Source organism: Mangifera indica, chromosome 1, assembly GCF_011075055.1.
Source record: "Mangifera indica cultivar Alphonso chromosome 1, CATAS_Mindica_2.1, whole genome shotgun sequence".
Classification (NCBI taxonomy): Eukaryota; Viridiplantae; Streptophyta; class Magnoliopsida; order Sapindales; family Anacardiaceae; genus Mangifera; species Mangifera indica.
The window spans coordinates 1345337-1363127 of NC_058137.1; the positions used below are offsets into that span (position 1 = coordinate 1345337).

General features: G+C 34.2%; 3 protein-coding genes and 2 pseudogenes across 3 annotated transcripts; 1 reads left to right on the top strand and 4 right to left on the bottom strand.

Annotated features, from left to right (window-relative positions):
• Positions 1-189: 189 nt before the first annotated feature.
• LOC123193640 lies at positions 190-1432 on the bottom strand (annotated as a pseudogene).
• A 1762-nt stretch (positions 1433-3194) lies between these two features.
• On the bottom strand, positions 3195-4667 carry LOC123192310 (cationic peroxidase 1-like). Its single transcript, XM_044604811.1, has 3 exons — positions 4413-4667; positions 4125-4319; positions 3195-3916 (listed from the first exon to the last, which is right to left on the bottom strand). The coding sequence occupies exons 1-3, from the start codon at positions 4623-4625 to the stop codon at positions 3365-3367; spliced, it is 960 nt and encodes a 319-aa protein (XP_044460746.1). The 5' UTR covers positions 4626-4667; the 3' UTR covers positions 3195-3364.
• A 1782-nt stretch (positions 4668-6449) lies between these two features.
• Positions 6450-7793, top strand: LOC123193658 (peroxidase 70-like). Its single transcript, XM_044606724.1, has 3 exons — positions 6450-6683; positions 6787-6981; positions 7197-7793. The coding sequence occupies exons 1-3, from the start codon at positions 6471-6473 to the stop codon at positions 7746-7748; spliced, it is 960 nt and encodes a 319-aa protein (XP_044462659.1). The 5' UTR covers positions 6450-6470; the 3' UTR covers positions 7749-7793.
• Positions 7794-11257: 3464 nt separating this feature from the next.
• On the bottom strand, positions 11258-11788 carry LOC123224059 (annotated as a pseudogene).
• Positions 11789-14070: 2282 nt separating this feature from the next.
• Positions 14071-15723, bottom strand: LOC123216867 (cationic peroxidase 1-like). The gene is made up of 3 exons (XM_044637490.1): positions 15436-15723; positions 14960-15151; positions 14071-14867 (listed from the first exon to the last, which is right to left on the bottom strand). Exons 1-3 carry the CDS (start codon positions 15664-15666, stop codon positions 14316-14318), a joined length of 975 nt encoding a protein of 324 aa, XP_044493425.1. The 5' UTR covers positions 15667-15723; the 3' UTR covers positions 14071-14315.
• Between the last annotated feature and the right edge of the window lie 2068 nt (positions 15724-17791).

A 17791-nucleotide genomic window follows, 5' to 3' on the forward strand; every position in this document is an offset into this window, starting at 1 on the left:
ATCTTTAGTATAAAGTCAATCAAATTATATATGTATAGCAAAAAGAAAAATGTGATATATTCAAGCCAACTGAAGAATAAACATTTTATTCAACGAGGCAATGTTTCCGAAAGAATTTCGCTTAAATTTTTTTACACTTGCAAATGAACTAAATGAATTAAACACAAAAATCCAAGAATGACAACCACTCTAGTGGTTCACTTTCCTGCAATTCGCACGAATTTGACCCTGATTTCCAGTCAAAACTTTTATGTTCCCCATCTTAATCATAGAGTTTGCAAAATCAACAGAGAAAGCCTTTGGGTTATAGCTGTAAGTCTTTACAAGTTCATCAGTTGAGCCACCACTGAAAAGTGCTTGATCTGATTCAAGGAGCCCCTTCTCTTGTATTAAGTTGGAGAAGTATGCGGTATCAAAGCGCGCAAATGTTGGGTCAAGAGGAGAAAGTTTGTTGTCTCCTCCTGTACGTGGGCATTTCTTTCTTTGCTCTTTTGCAAAGTTAGAATCAATGTTTGTTGCATTGTAAATTCTGTCTTTAAAGAGACGACAATGTGAAAAACCAAGAGTGTGACCACCAGAAAGCGCCACTAAGTCTCTCGCGTCGAGGCCTTGATTTTTGAAATTGGTGATGAGTGCAGGGAGGTCCATGGTTGGCGATGGGAGGTTATTGTTGGCTAAGGTCCGGCTAGCTGTGGTTGAGTCTCTTCTCCCCACTGGTACCTTCCATGATGGTCCTCCAAGCTGCACATTTTCAATACACAAATTAGTCATAAAAACTTTTGTGTGTATACATAAAAGCAAAATTCATTCTTAATGAAGTAAGATATACATATTAGTCAATTGCTTGACCAGAGAGGAAGACACCAAAACACAATAATAAATGAAAAAAAGATAGAGAAGGATTTCTCAGTACTCACCGCAACAACAGAATCACGAGCTGCAACAGCCAAAATGTCTGCACAAGAAACAACTGGGCGGCCACAAATATTGTCAACCTCTTCTTTAATCTGGTCGATGACTTCGAATCCTCTGACGGACTTAAAATTTGGAAGTGCATTCTTTTCACTATCAATGGTGGATGTCTTATCCAACAAAATTGATGCATCGCAACCCTGCATATCAACAATGAAAACGTATATGAGAATGCATAACGCTTATAAAATCCAAAAGAAAAAGAAAAAATAAAAGAAGTTAACGGTTCGGTATTTTACTTGAACGAAACAATCATGGAAGTGAAGACGTAGAAGAGAGGCACCCATGCGTCGTTCTTTGTAAACAGCAGCTTCAACTATTCGTTTGATAGCTGGCAAAGCTTGAGGACATACTTTCTCATAGTAATAAGGAGACAACACTGATGAGAAAGCTGTTGTTGCAAGAGCGAAGAAGAGAAAAACCTGAAGCTGGAATATGGTACGTGAACCCATTAGTGCTAATTATTAGCTTAATTTGGGAGCCTTTAACAATCTGAAGTCTGTTGTGGTGTAATAAGTTATGATTGCCCATCTTATATATAAGTAGGAAATGAAAAGGCTAGCCAGTGGAGAAGTAATTACTTGAATTAATCAAGGCTGTGTCAAATCTTTGACCTGGCCGGGCAGCCTGCAATACTACTTCTCAGATGCTTACGTTTTACATCTCAAAATGAAAATCATGAACCCCTGCCTTATTTAATTACTTTGATAAAGTCAGTGATATGTTAAATAGAGAGAGCTAATGAAAAACTCAACGTTCTAATTTGTAAGAAAAACATTTAATAATTTAAAGTCAACCCAACTATATATAGAGAAAAATATGATTTGCCATGTGAATGCGATTTAACTTATCATTGATACATTCAAGAGAAGGTGAGCTAAATAAATGTAATACTTTGTCAAAGCATTAATTGAACTTTGCTTTTGATTCTATCAACATTCCGCTCTGTATTAAAATTTTATATGCTTTTTCTTCCAGCCCTGACTTGTTCATGTTCACGTTGAGTTGACTATGCCGACTTTTGTGCTTATTTCCTCGATAAATTTCTCATAATTTTTTTTATAAGATTACCGATTTCACAAGGCGATGAGCTTGGCATAAGTCTTGATACATTTTTCAAACATTCATACCGGAAAAACTGCTTTGCAGTTGCACCACCGTGCAGGCCCGGAACCTAGCCTCCGGCACAGACAATCCTTAACCCTGTTCATCATTGGTTATTTACAGAGATATAAATAACAAATTCTTAGACATAATTAGTGCATCGAACGCTTTAAAAAATCTTGTCTTCACAATTATTCATGTTCATCATCTTATATAATAAAAACAAAGTTAATTATCCTGCTAATTGCAAATGCCATTATTATTTTCTTCAGCTTAGCCTACCCTCGTATAAATCAATCCGGTATAAGAAAGTTAGCATCAGCAGATGCAATCAAAATTGAAAAGTATGCTCGCAATTCGGAAATACGATTACGAGTATAATTTTCCTTGGACACTTAGTACAGAACTTACAGAAGCCTCTTGATTAACAATAAAATTTTTTCCAGTGTTTCAGTAGTAGTTCACCTTCCTGCAATTTGTACGAATTTGACCCAGTTTCCCGGTCAACCTTTTTATGTTCCCCGTCTTAATCATGGAATTCGCAAAATCAGCAGAGAAAGCCATTGTAGCTGTAAGTCCTAACGAGTCCATCAGTAGAGCCGTTACTGAAAAGTGCTTTATCAGATACCAAAAGCCCTTTCATCTTTAACAGATTGGAGAAATATGATGTGTTGAAGCATGCAGGAATTGGGTTTAGGGAAGCAACTTTGCTGTCTACTCCTTCACGTGGGCATGTCTTTCTTCGCTCTTTTGCAAAGGCAAAGTCAATGTGGTGTAGGTTGTGCGTCAACTGTGCTGTAGATTGTGCTTGCCTTCCGCTTTATTTATACGAGAAAGTCGAAGGGCTAGCCAAGTAATTAATTGATTTTCTCATCTGGCCGAAATGACTACTCAGAAGCTCGCTTTGTACAGCTGACCGTGTGTAGCTCGTTTTATAAATTTTTGTACTTTTAAACGAGTTTGAGGCTGAAACAATAGGGAATAACCATAATTGTAAGGGCTTAAACCACTACCTTCTCCGCTCTAATATGGGCATTAATCTATTTGTATAAGAGCTACTGACAACCCTGATTAAGTGCAAAATAATCTTTAGGATAAAGTCAATCAAACTATATATGTATGGCAAGGCAATGTTTCCGAAGGAAAAATTGTGATATATTCATTCCAACTAAAGAATAAAAATTTTATTCAACAAGGCAACGTTTCCGAAAGTATTTCGCTTAAATTTTTTTACACTTGCAAATGAAATAAATGATTTGAACACAAAAATCCGGGAATGACAACCACTCTAGTGGTTCACCTTCCTGCAATTCGTACGAATTTGACCCTGATTCCCAGTCAAAACTTTTATGTTCCCCATCTTAATCATAGAGTTCGCGAAATCGGCAGAGAAAGCTTTTGGGTTATAGCTGTAAGTCTTTACGAGTTCATCAGTGGAGCCACCACTGAAAAGTGCTTGATCCGATTCAAGAAGCCCCTTCTCCTGTATTAAGTTGGAGAAGTATGCAGTATCAAAGCGTGCAAATGTTGGGTCAAGAGGAGAAAGTTTGTTGTCTCCTCCTGTACGTGGGCATTTTTTTCGTTGCTCTTTTGCAAAGTTAGAATTAATGTTTGTTGCATTGTAAATTCTGTCTTTAAAGAGACGACAATGTGAGAAACCAAGAGTGTGACCACCAGAGAGTGCCACTAAGTCTCTCTCGTCGAGGCCTTGATTTTTGAAGTTGGTGATCAGTGCAGGGAGGTCCATGGTTGGCGATGGGAGGTCATTGTTGGCTAAGGTCCGGCTAGCTGTGGTCGAGTCTCTTCTCCCCAGTGGTACCTTCCATGAGGTTCCTCCGAGCTGCACATTTTCAATATACAAATTATCCATGATAACTTGTGCGTGTATATATGTATAAACAAAATTCATTCTTATTTAAGTTTCATGAACTGGTATGTTATTGCGTGAATATGAAGATACTATTAGTCGGTTCCTTGACTAGAAAGGAAGCTACCTAATCAAACTACTAAATGAAAAGAATTATAGAGGAGGATTTCTTAGTACACACCGCAACAACAGAATCGCGAGCTGCAACAGCCAAAATGTCTGCACAAGAAACAACTGGGCGGCCACAAATATTATCAACCTCTTCTTTAATCTGGTCGATGACTTCAAATCCTCTGACGGACTTTAGATTTGGAAGTGCATACTTTTCACTGTCGATGGTAGATGTTTTATCCAAGAGAATTGATGCATCACAACCCTGCATATTAACAAACAAAAAATATATGAGAATTTACAACGCTTATGAAATTCAAATGGGAATGATCAAAAAATTAACGATTTGGTATTTTACTTGAACGAAGCAATCATGGAAGTGAAGACGTAGAAGAGAGGCACCCATGCGGCGTTCTTTGTAAACAGCAGCTTGAACTATTCGTTTGATAGCTGGCAAGGCTTGAGGACATACTTTCTCATAGTAATAAGGAGACAACACTGACGAGAAAGCTGTTGGTGCAAGAGCGAAGATGAGAAAAACCTGAAGTAGGAATATGCTACGTGAAGTCATTACTGCTAGTTATAATTAGCTTGGAAATCTTAACAAGTTTAAATTCTGATGTGGTGTAGCTTCATGTGCCTCCCTTCTTATATATAGGTAGAAATCGAAAAGGCTAGCCAGTAGAGACGTAATTAATTATTATTTAAGGCTTTGTCAAATGTTTGACCTAGCCAGGCAGCCATCAGTGTATACTTCTCAGAAGCTCACGTTTTACAGCTACAGATGTTACCGTGTAAGCTCATTGGCCAAGTAATCTATAAGAAAACTTGAAATATACGACAATCAGATTGGATTCCAGAGAATGAAAATAATTGGCCTGTGCCTTATTTAATTACGTTGATGTAGTAAGTGATCAAATTGATGCCATGTATTTGACAACTTCTAAGGCTGAGCTATATGTATGTTCCATTTTGTCAAAGCATTTATTAACATAAATTTCATTTGATTATTTCAGCATACGCTTTGTATTATCATAAACAAGAATTGAAATTATGATCCGCTGTCAAGTTTCTTGAGCACGTCAATTTCTGAAACTGTCAATATCTTGATTCCAGAGAATGAAAATAATTGGCCTGTGCCTTATTTAATTACTTTGATGTAGTAAGTGATCAAATTGATGCCATGTATTTGACAACTTCTAAGGCTGAGCTATATGTATGTTCCACTTTGTCAAAGCATTTATTAATAAATTTCATTTGATTATTTCAGCATACGCTTCGTATTATCATAAACAAGAATTGAAATTATGTTCTGCTGTCAAGTTTCTTGAGCACGTCAATTTCTGAAACTGTCAATATCTTTGCTGTTGTTGATCGAGATACTTCGTGCAGCCCCGACTTGTTCATATCTACATTGAGTTGATCCACTCAACTTTGCAGAATATTCACTAGACGATGAGCTTGACGTAAGTCTTCATAAATCTCTTATACAAGCGTCTAAATGCTTTCTTAGTAATTAGTAATTTTTTCAAATAAAATTTTTGGGTTTTGGTTAAAATAATATCAATATTATAAAATCATATTCTCTAAATTTAAATACAAATTGCAATGGACAAATATATATCTTATAAAGTTTAGTTGTAATTTCTTTAAACGAGTTTTAGTCAATCATTTTTATCTCAAACTCTAATTTTTAACTTTTCATATAATTAAATTTTTATCTCAAACTCCAGCTTTTAACTTTTGATACAATTAGCTCGAGTTTAATCTTATATAAACTTCAACCATGTAACACCTATTTAAAACATAAATAATGAGTAATGCTATCAAAAGTTCATTGATGAATACTAATACGACTTGATCACTCTATGCTGATTACATTTATGTACTCACCTTCTCTTGAATGTTTCAATGATTAAGTTAAATCGCATTCACAAGGCAAGACAAAACATATTTTTCTCTATATATAATTGGGTTGACTTTAAATGGCTAAAGGTTTGTCTCACAAAATTAGAACGCGGAGTTTTGCGCTCAATTTTCTGGCTAGCTTTCTTTAATACTAATTAATATATCACTGACTATATCAAAGAAATTAAATAAGGCAGGGTTCATTTTAGTATTATATAGTTTAATATATAATAAGTTTTCGTGTAGATTTCTTAGCTGATGGATATGGGCTACTCGGTTACACCGATTTGAGATGTAAGTGAGCTTCTGAGAAATAGTATTGCAGCCTGCCCGACCAGGTCAGAGATTTGACCAAGCCTTAATTAATTAATTCAGTAACCGCTTTTCCAATGGCTGGCCTTTTCAATTTCTCCTTATATTATATATAACAAGGGCAAACATTACTTATTACACCACAACAGACTTAAAACTGTTAAGAGTTTCCGAGTTGAGTTAATAACTAGAATTAATGGCTTCACGTAGCATATTTCAGCTTCAGGTTTTTCTCATCTTCGCTCTTGCAACAACAGCTTTTTCATCAGTATTGTCTCCTTATTTCTATGAGAAAGTGTGTCCTCAAGCTTTGCCAACCATCAAACGAATAGTTGAAGCTGCTGTTTACAAAGAACGCCGCATGGGTGCCTCTCTTCTACGACTTCACTTCCATGATTGTTTTGTTCAAGTAAAATACCAAACTGCTATATTTTCTTTTTTTTTTTTCATTCTCATTTGGATTTTATAAGCTTTATGCATTCTCATAGTCTTTTTTCATTGATAATCTGCAGGGTTGCGATGCATCAATTCTCCTGGATAAGACATCTACCATCGACAGTGAAAAGAATGCACTTCCAAATCTAAAGTCCGTCAGAGGATTCGAAGTCATCGACCAGATTAAAGAAGAGGTTGACAATATTTGTGGACGCCCAGTTGTTTCTTGTGCAGACATTTTGGCTGTTGCAGCTCGTGATTCTGTTGTTGTGGTGTGTACAAAGAAATCCTTCTCTTTCATTTTTTTAATTTATTATTCTCATTGGGTATCTTCCTTTCTAGTCAAGCAACTGACTAAAATGTATCTTATAATCTTAATATTCACGCAATCACCTACCAGTGCATGAAACTTAAACAAGAATTAATTTTGTTTATACGCATACGCGCACAAGGTTTTGTGGCTAATTTGTATACTGAAAATGTGCAGCTCGGAGGACCATCATGGAAGGTACCACTGGGAAGAAGAGACTCAACTACAGCTAGCCGGACCTTAGCCAACAACGACCTTCCATCGCCAACCATGGACCTCCCTGCACTCATCACCAACTTCAAAAATCAAGGCCTTAATGAGCAAGACTTAGTGGCACTCTCCGGTGGTCACACTCTTGGTTTCTCACATTGTCGTCTCTTTAAAGACAGAATTTATAACGCAACAAACATTGATTCTGACTTTGCAAAAGAGCAAAGAAAGAAATGCCCACGTACAGGAGGAGACAACAACCTTTCTCCTCTTGACCCAACATTTGCCCGCTTCGATACCGCATATTTCTCCAACCTGATAAAGGAGAAGGGACTTCTTGAATCAGATCAAGCACTTTTCAGTGGTGGCTCAACTGATGAACTCGTAAAGACTTATAGCTATAACCCCAAGTCTTTCTCTGCTGATTTCGCAAACTCTATGATCAAGATGGGGAACATAAAAGTTTTGACCGAGGAGCAGGGTCAAATTCGTATGAATTGCAGGAAGGTGAACAGTTAGAGTGGCTGTCGTTCCTGGATTTCTGTATTCAATTCATTTATTTCATTTGCAAGTGTAAAAAAAATATAATGAGTGAAATTGTTTCAGTAACATTATCTTGTTGAATAAAATGTTTATTCTTTAGTTTAAGCTTGAACAAAGAATACGAATTTGAAATAATAAGATGAACACAAACACTCAAAAAATGTGTAGTCGAATATGTATGTCAACGTGGGCCTATTGCCACATCATTGTCCCAAACATCATCCACGACATTGCGTGGTCCTATGTGTCATCTTACTTCACCAACATACACATCAGGTCACTCAAATGCCACATCATCATATGACACAACATCCACATTATCATCCGACCCAATATATGCATCATCATACTACAAAATATGTATCCACATGATCACCTCGACAAAATGCCACATCAGTACCATATATCTTGGGCACATCACCATCCAAACAAAATGTCATGTCCTTATTGCTATTGTTATTTTTATTCTAATTTTCATTCTCATTCGCATTCCAAACCCTATTCCTACTCCCATTACTATATGGATTTCTATTCAGAGTTTGTCAGATTGTTATACCTCATGTTTCCTACTCTCAATTTGCAGCTCATTTTTTCAAAATAAATGCAATAAAGTCAATTAGAGTGCTAAATACATTAAATAAAATTATTTAGAAAAATAAAACTAAATAAGAATTTAAGAGATTGATATTTGTAAATACTAATCGACAAGAAACCAATAGCAGTACGAGAAAAGAAAAGTGGGCATCCTATTCTCAGTAATGATTCTTGGGTACGTTCAAGTTCCTTAAAATGGTGGAACCTACACTTAGAAACCAATTTCGAGTAGGAACCAAAGCCGCAATTGAAATACCCAAAACTTAGTCATGGGAAACTTAAGGGAGCTATGTGAAATTTTTTTTATAAGTAGGGCTTAAAGAAATTTTCCAGATATTAATAAAGCCATTGGGCTTTATTTTCTTTTATTCTTCAACGGAAGAACGGGAGGCGCCGATGAGAGAAGGAGGAAAAGAAAAAGAGAGAAGAGAAGGAGAAAAGAAAGACTGGAAGAAGAAAAAGAAGGGAAAAGGAGAAGGAAGGGAAAAAGAAATTGATTGGAAAAGGGGTTGGGATATTCAATTTTTGTTTAAATAATTTTAGGTTTGATTTCATTGTTCAATTAGGAATTTCTAAAATTCTAACCATATTGTTTCCAAATTGGTTTGATTAGGTGAAGAAGAAGAAAGAATAATAAGAAATTTCAACACCGGCTTAGAGAAAACCCAAATCAGTGAGTGGGAATAAACTTTTTTCTCTATAGTTTTTTTTTTGTATAATTTGCATTTATAGTCTTATAAAATTTTATGGTATTTATTATGAATCCTTGAAAAGGGTAGCATGGATTTGGTGGAAATCACTCAAAAAGAAAAAAAAAAAAACAATAGTTCCTTTATGTATGTTGTGGATGTAGGTTATGGGTGGCTATAAAGTAAAAGTTATATTAATTTGTGGATTCAGAATGCTTAGTTAAGTTATGTTGTGTGTATAACTGATGACTACAATGACTTAAAAATTTAGTTGGTGACCAAGTGAAATTCTGGAAATTTATTAAATTGATGTTTTGTGTTGTGGTTGAGTTGAAAGTGTTTAGTTGAGCTTTATGTGTGATTTAAATTTGCCTATGGTGGTTGTGGCGCTTGCCAATGAGTATTGTCCTAAAAGTTCATAATATCAAGTAATTTTATTATATATATATATATATATATATATATATATATATATATGTGTGTGTGTGTGTGTGTGTGTGTGTGTGTGTGATAAGATTGATTATTACCTATTATGCAATAAATGCTCTGCCTGTGCAATATTTATGTCAAGTATGACAGATTTAAGTGTTTTGTCTGTTCGATACTTATGCAAGTACAACCGAATTTATTGCTCTGCTTGTGCTTTGTTTCATACCAAGTATGACAAATTTGAGTGTTCTGCCTGCGAAAGATTTTACCGGGTATGACAGTTGTTTTTCTCTTGCTTTACCTAAGTAGGGACACCCCTTGGTATGACAGATTTTCTTTTATATGATATTTTGATGTATATCTTTATATTGTAATAGTGTGATACCTATGGGTATTGCTATTGAGTTGGAAGTGAAAATTCATGAATGATCGATATGTTCCTATGAGATAAAGGTAGTATTGTAAATTTCATTCTTGTGAAAATCAACTTGTGTGATGTTATTGTGTGATGAACATTTCAAGTTAATGTACATGAGAAGCATGTGGTTTTAAGCAAAATTAGCATTGTGTTGGATTAACGTATGATATGTCATAGTTGGATTGTTAATTTTCCCTTAAAAACTTAAAAATTGTGTGTAAGGCTAATATTATGACATAGTATTATTTGTTTAACATGCATTTAATATTCTCAAGAATTTAACTTTCCTACTCACTGAGCGTTCAACTCACCTTTATAAATATTTCCTTCTAGGACATCCTCCAGATTGTGTTAGATAGTGTTTCATTGGGTTATGTCATGGTGTAGCATCCTTAGTAGGTGTCCTCATTGCACACATCCATATAGACTTTTTTGTTGTTTTTTTGATAAACTTATGAAATGTTAAAGGGTCGGAGGCCTAATTAAACTATTCTAATGATTTTTTTAAAATGAGTGAAGATGTAAATTTTTGTTCTGTATATGATAAGGTTGGAGGCCTGATTACAGGTTTATTTTATGATTTCTTAACTTTAATCAGGATATATTTTAATATGTACTTATATAAAAGTCGGAGGCTTATAGATGATATTATATTACGTGCTAGGATATGGTGTAAAAAAGTTTTTCAAACAGAAATATAGAATGCATTTCGCCATTCTAAGCCTATAACGGTATTTTCAGAAGTTATGAGATTAGAGGGTCGGAATGGGTCTTGTCAGCAATACTAGATACCCAGCAATTCTATGTTGAAAATGTCACAAATTAGGCAACAGTGAAAATGATATTATAGAGAAAACCCAAGATGAACAAAAATGATTCTGAAAATTTCTTCAACCTTATACGTAAATGAATCAACAGGCCTTCATATAAAAATTGTTACTGACAATCCTAGCTAGAGTAAATCTTAACCATTCAATGACTTACAAACAAAGACAAAAATACAAAACGCAGACCATCTGATTTTGTAAAAACATCAGCTATATGTTGTGTGGTCATAGCAAATGCTGCTCAACCCATAGACTTAATATTGATTTCTTCACTTTTTCTGGAAAAAAAGAAAAATAAACCCTTGGATAAAGCAGGCCTTTTTGGGCCCAACTAGAAGAATTGCCTCCTGTATTGGTCCAATAAGAGCATACTTGACGATTGCAAACAAGCATAATTAATCCGAATTAATTTTGAAATTAAGCATGACTTTCTCAATTTAATTCGTGAAAACAGTTTCTTAACTTTCACAAGCTGCACCACGAAATCAAAGTACTACATTATTTCATGAACATAATCTCCTTGCACACTCAATACAAAGACATTGACACAAATTCTTTATTTCTCAAGCACAAATTGTTGAAGTAGGCATTGTCAAAAAATGCGGGCCTGCTGACACCCAAAGGAGAAAGATTGTTGTCACCACCAATACTAGGACAGGTTCCTTTCAATGATGTGGCGTATGAGGGATCAATGTTGATGTCGGTGTAGATTCTACTGCGAAAACTTGTGCATCTGGCTTCGTCGATTGTGTGAGATCCCGAAAGTGCCATCCTTTCTTTGAGAAGGCCTGAATCAGCCGACTGAGGGTCGAAGTTGGGGCGGGGATATCAGTGTTTGCAGCGCTTAAACTTGCAGTGGTTGAATCTCTTCTGCCCAGTGGAACCGTCCAGCTAAAACCCCCCAACTGTTACAAAATGTAAGAGTTAAAATAGAACAAAAAAATATATGAGAAAACTTCCCTATAGCTTGAGCTATGTATGATCGAATCATCTTACTGCAACAACCGAGTCACGAGCACCAACGGCTATGATGTCAGCACATGAAACAACACCAGGGCAGCAATGTCAATGTAATTTTCAACTAAATTAACTTGTTTGTAGGGTGCAGCTCTACCCAAATAAGATCACCTGCAATAGAAATTATACATCTTTGAAAACCCACTTTTTGAAGGATCAACCATTATTTTTTGTGTTATGCCATGGACTTATTAGAGGATGCTTTAACTACCTATCAGCTTGTGTAGAGATAACCTAGTTCCTTTCAATGTCATCTTTCTAGCTCCATTGAGCATACCCTGTGGCTAGAGTATCTCCACTAAGCCGACAACCAAACACACTCCCTCATTAGTGTACTCATATACTGTTTTTGTCCAAATCACTGTCAAAACCTTTTGCTTCGACAAGACTATATATATATATATCATAATATTTGAATGCATGGATAATTGCCACAACTACAAGAACCTTGGATAGAGAGATTTACGAAACTAATACTAGAAAATAATTAATGTATGGAAGATATATTTTTCCAGCCGTTAGTCAAGTTTTTTTTTAACGTCATCCTTGGTGTGTGAATGAAATTTCAATTGAGAATAGAATGTTAGTTAAACCAATTTGGATTGGATTCGGATTCGGCTCTGGAAACATAATGATGATTAAGATAGTATATTTTTGTGTTAGTCAGATTTAAAAGCACTTGGCATGTTAAGTAGATAAATTCATCAAGGCAGCGTTGAAAATACATTGTGTTTTAAGTATATTATACACTTAGAATTATGTCAAACCTTCCAACAGAAATTAAATTTTTAAGCACTGATGTTTTAGGTATTTCACAAAAACCAAATAGCTATCCTTGTTTGTATAAGATGGTTTCAACAGCACGATTCTATACCTAGTGGAGAAGTAACTGAACTGAAGCCAAACACGCATATATATATATATATATATATATATATATATATATGGAAATATAAACAATAGATGATATCCCCAAGGATAGTTTAAATGGTAAGATAGGAAACTTCGTATATAAAATAGTATATATTTAAGTTTTTTCTCTTGATATATTAAGATCAAACTTTCAACAAAAAAACAAAAGATAAGGTTGTAGGCAAGTTTAAAATTTTTATATATACTAAATGGGGTATATCTTCTTGTTCTTCATTTTAGAAAAAATTAGAAGAAAATCATACAAAGTTTTGTCAATGGCTTTGCTGAATCTTAGCAGACATGATTTTATAAGTTAAGAATTAATTGACTATGCATGTAAAACAATGGAGTAGCATTATAGTATTAATTGGGCATGGTCTAAAATCAAGAAAAAACGTTAAACACTAGATATTTTGCCATAAAAGAAACATTGTAATTTATTGAATTTAGAAGTATTTTGGCTATTTTAAAGTGTTTCTTTGTTAATGTCAACAATAAAGTGGGAACTGGTAACCACTTGAACTATAAGGTATGGTTGGGTCAAGAATTTTATTTTTTTAAGGATTTTTCTTAGAAATACAAATCTTACTAGAGTTTTTTTTTTTTTTAAATAAAAATTTGATATATAAACATATCACACTAATATATAAGTAATATAATTATTCATTAGTAAATATATTTATTATAACGAGAAAGATGAAATAGACGTTAAAATAATATTAATTCTATCGAATATAGCTTTGTTTCAAGTTAATCAAGACAAATCACATGTGATACTTTTTTTTTATTGTTTGTGTATGTTTGATCGTTTTATTGATTTGATGCTCTTTTTAATTCATTCAACTATTTTTAGATCATCACAAAATTGTCAAAAGAAATTAAACTATTGCAACAAACGGAAGGCATCCTGGTTCCTCACAAAAATAAATCACTTTCAATTGTCACTTTCATCAATGTTTTACTATCTTCAGAGAGTGGCTGAGGGGCCACATCTATTGAAGTCAAATAACGAATGGATACACCTATTTGATTCAATTGTTATTATCCTTCCAGTTAATTTCCTATTCAATTTAATTATATTTATTGATTCTGAATATTTAATTGAATAGTCATCATATGATTAATTAATCTTAAAATTAAAGATAAAAATAATACTTATCTTATTTTAATAGTTAAAGTTAAGTGCACACAAAGGTATACTCTTATCGTTTTACCACAAGCTCAAGCACACAGAAGAATGTAGAATACTTAACCAAAGTTGGTTTCTCTGGTGTACTATACCTAATTAGATTGCAAGCATAGTTTTTCGACATTTGTTTTATCTTTATAATTTATGGATTAGACAAATTATTGAATCAAACGATGTGTGAAGCATAGACATTGAACAGGGCCACGCATGCACATTGATAAAGGAAAAAAAAAGTCCCAGGCAATTACATATTTAATACAATAAGATATATATTGACTATTATGTCTGTGGTAACCGTTTCTTAACTTATACAAAGCTGCACTACAAATCAAAGCACACTATCATTCAATGATCATAATTTTCTTGCATACTCAATATTAAAAAGTGTGTATACATAATTTTATTGTTATTGTTATTATTATTATTGATAAATAGTAGCGAAAATAGATTGCTATTTTCGGTCTAAACTTAATTGACTTTCCTGCAATTGGTCCTAATCTGGCCGCTGGATCCAGTGAGGGGGCTGATGTTTCCCATCTTTATCATGGCATTACCAAAATCCGTCTTGAAAGTTTGCAAATTGGAGCTATAAGCAGTGACTTGTGAGTCAGTAAAGCCACCATTATAGAGCTCTTGGTCGGAGTGCAAAAGACCCTTTTTGCTCAACAAATTCTTGAAGTAGGCATTGTCAAAAGATGTGGGGCTGGTGACATCCAAAGGAGAAAGATTGTTATCGCCACCAGTACTGGGACAGTTTGCTTGCAATGAGGTTGCGTATGATGAATTAATGTTGGTGTCGTTGTAGATTCTACTGCGGAAAGTTGTGCATCTGGCTTGGCCGATTGTGTGAGATCCTGAAAGTGCCACCATTTCTTTAGCCGTCAACCCTTTGTTTGAGAAGGCCTGGATCAGCTGACTGAGGCTCGAAGTTGGGGCGGGCAAATCAGTGTTTGCAGCGCTTAAACTTGCGGTGGTTGAATCTCTTCTGCCCAGTGGAACCTTCCAGCTAGAACCCCCCAACTGATGCAAAATGTAAGAGTTAAAATACAAGAAGAAAATATATGAGAAAATTTCCATATAGCTTGAGCTATGTATTGATCCAATTATCTTACTGCAACAACGGAGTCACGAGCAGCAACGGCTAAGATGTCAGCACATGAAACAACACCAGGGCATGAACTCTCAAGCTGAGATTTAATGGTATCGACGACATCATATCCCCTTACTGAGTTGATATTGGGATTTGCTGTTTTCTCTCCGGTGAAAGTCGCTGTATCGTCTAACAAAATCGACGCATCACACCCCTGTTACAGAAACGTTAAAAAATTATGTTACGAATTTGAATTGTCAAAAAAGAAGTCAGAATAGATAATAATTACTGCCAAGCTAGAGCCAACATATTCGAATGATATGATTGGCACATGCAAAATACAATTACACATGAATAATTTAAATTAGAAGTCAATAAAGTACGTTGAAAAGTTATATTCTGCTAGACGTATAAATAAGAAAGATTCAAGAAGAAATTTCCCTATGCGAGAAGAAAGAAGCAGAAGTAAAATAGATAACTGGAGACAAGAAGACTTGCCTGAACAAAGCAGTCATGGAAATGAAGACGGAGCAAGGATGCCCCCATGCGTTTCTCCACTGCTACAGCAGCGTTCACTGCTGACTTAATAATGGAAAGAGCTGAAGGGCAAGTTGTGGCGTAGTAAGAAGAAGACAACTGAGCGGAGGCTGTGCCAAGAAGAAAAGAGAATAGCAAAAACATGAACCTAAACTTAGATGGCAGTGATGAGGAGGAGTTTTTGGGCGGCATGGCTAAGATAAGTAAGATATTTCCTTAGGGAAGAGAAGGAAGATCAGTAGCTAGCTTGGATGTGGTTTCACTATGATATCTTGTGTATATATAGAGATTCACCTCAGAATCTTGGATTAGTCAACTTTACAATAGTTTATGGATGAATAAATAAAAGTAGCACAAAAATAAATAAAAATACATTAAAATATTAAAGTAAGAACCATCCCTACTTACCCAGTCAACCTTTCTCTTTTCTTTCTATTTTATTTCTTTGTGCAATATTTCTATCCCCTCATCTTAGGTCATAAATTTTCTTTTACTAAATTATGGCAATCAATAAAATTATATATATTTAGTTTTAAATATTTAATAAAAATTTAAATAATATAATATCATATAATTGGATGATATAATAGGTCATTTCAATATTATTGTTGAGTATCTTTTATTTTTCAAGGATGTAATTAATTAACCAAAGTCAATTACACAACCAAGAGGTAAACTAGATAAAATTCATTGCTTCCTAGTGACGGTAAGCCACTTGCAGAGTTTTGCATTTTTCTCCATTTTGTTAGGCATGCTATGGTAATGACGAATAATTAATATTAACAAAAGTCTATTAGGCAAACAATTCATCGTGGAACAAAAACTTTAATTTTTGCTTGTGGAGCTTACATGCAGCTGTGTCTTCTGACTCTCAGAAGGAAAATAAATTTTGAAATTTTTAATATTAGGATGTCGCTTATTTCTCTATCCTTGCATTGAAAGCAATGTCAATAGCCAGATAAGATCATCTGCAATAGAATTGTGCATTTTTGTAAATTCATACTATGCCTTGGACTCATCAAATGAGCGTCTCCAATTCTCAACAAGTTTGTGCAGGTATAACCTAATCCCCCTTCTATGTTGTTCTTCTAGCTTTGCATGCCTCGTGGTTGGAACGCTCCCAATTGCGAACAATGCACCAACAAAACAAATTATCACACAAACTGACTCATTAGCACACGATTCTGCCCATATCCTTGCCAAACTAACCAACCTTGCATGGAAGACATATTTTCCAGCGGTTCGTCAATTTTTTTTAACGGCATCCTTGTGTGAATGGAATTTCATTTGAGAATGGAATGTTAGTTATTCATTTGAAAAAAGTGATTGCTAAGATCGTACTCATATTATTATTACATATTTGCTCGGTTACTAAGTTAGCGCAATTTACCAAATCTGTAGAGACTTGTTAAAAATATTCTGCCCAAACAATGAAACTTTTCATTGACCTTAATTGTGCTACCTAATGTCATTGACCCTAACACAAACGTAATGAACCCACCAAATTAAAACTATTTAATAGCGAAGAATATTTTCACAAATCAAATTAAAGAAGCCATCAAATTAATATTAAGGATGGATTCAATCCAATTTAAATTGAGTTTGGGTCAATTTAAACTCAAACAAGTATATAATGTTATCAAAAATTTGTTTGTGAGGTAAACAAATTGATAAAACAAATTAATTTCAAATCGAGATCAATATTGAAACTCTAACTTAAGATTGATTTGATCATTCCTGAGTTTGAGTCAGTCAGCTCAGAAGAAATCACCCTCATCAACACGATGACAATTAAAATAATTTATTTGTGTGTTAGGCAGATTTAAAAGCACTTGACTTGTTAAGAAGTTAAATTCGCCGAGAAATGTTGAATATAAATTGAGTTTTAGGTATAATATACACTGAGGATTAGGTCAAATCTTCCAATAGAAATTAAATCTTTTAAGCATTACAATAGTTTAGGTATCAATAAAACAATATAATGTATACATAATTTTAAGCATTTAATTGAATATATAAAAAATATATTATTATGTGATTAGATTATTTTAAATTAAAAATGAAATAAAATTCAATCATATGATAATATCATTTAAATAATTAATTAAATATTTAAAATTTGAATATACATAATATTATCTTTTGGGTATTTCACAAAACAAAAAAATCATCGTTATTAGATAATTTCAACTACATGATTCTAGAACTAGTGGAGAAGTCCCTGAATTGACGTCCGATAGCTAGAAATTTTAAAAAGCAAAATTTAGAGGTGGAGGTAGGTTTAAATTTTTTTTTTTTCGCAAAGATAAAAGTTTTG

Excerpts from the sequence above, each read along its gene's own strand:
- LOC123192310 (XM_044604811.1), bottom strand. The coding sequence starts at position 4,625 with ATGACTTCACGTAGCATATTCCTACTTCAGGTTTTTCTCATCTTCGCT. Across the intron at positions 4,320-4,412 it reads TCCATGATTGCTTCGTTCAA|GGTTGTGATGCATCAATTCT; the intron begins GTAAAATACCAA and ends GTTAATATGCAG. Across the intron at positions 3,917-4,124 it reads CTCGCGATTCTGTTGTTGCG|CTCGGAGGAACCTCATGGAA; the intron begins GTGTGTACTAAG and ends GAAAATGTGCAG.
- LOC123193658 (XM_044606724.1), top strand. The coding sequence starts at position 6,471 with ATGGCTTCACGTAGCATATTTCAGCTTCAGGTTTTTCTCATCTTCGCT. Across the intron at positions 6,684-6,786 it reads TCCATGATTGTTTTGTTCAA|GGTTGCGATGCATCAATTCT; the intron begins GTAAAATACCAA and ends GATAATCTGCAG. Across the intron at positions 6,982-7,196 it reads CTCGTGATTCTGTTGTTGTG|CTCGGAGGACCATCATGGAA; the intron begins GTGTGTACAAAG and ends GAAAATGTGCAG.
- LOC123216867 (XM_044637490.1), bottom strand. The coding sequence starts at position 15,666 with ATGCCGCCCAAAAACTCCTCCTCATCACTGCCATCTAAGTTTAGGTTC. Across the intron at positions 15,152-15,435 it reads TCCATGACTGCTTTGTTCAG|GGGTGTGATGCGTCGATTTT; the intron begins GCAAGTCTTCTT and ends TTTCTGTAACAG. Across the intron at positions 14,868-14,959 it reads CTCGTGACTCCGTTGTTGCA|TTGGGGGGTTCTAGCTGGAA; the intron begins GTAAGATAATTG and ends ATTTTGCATCAG.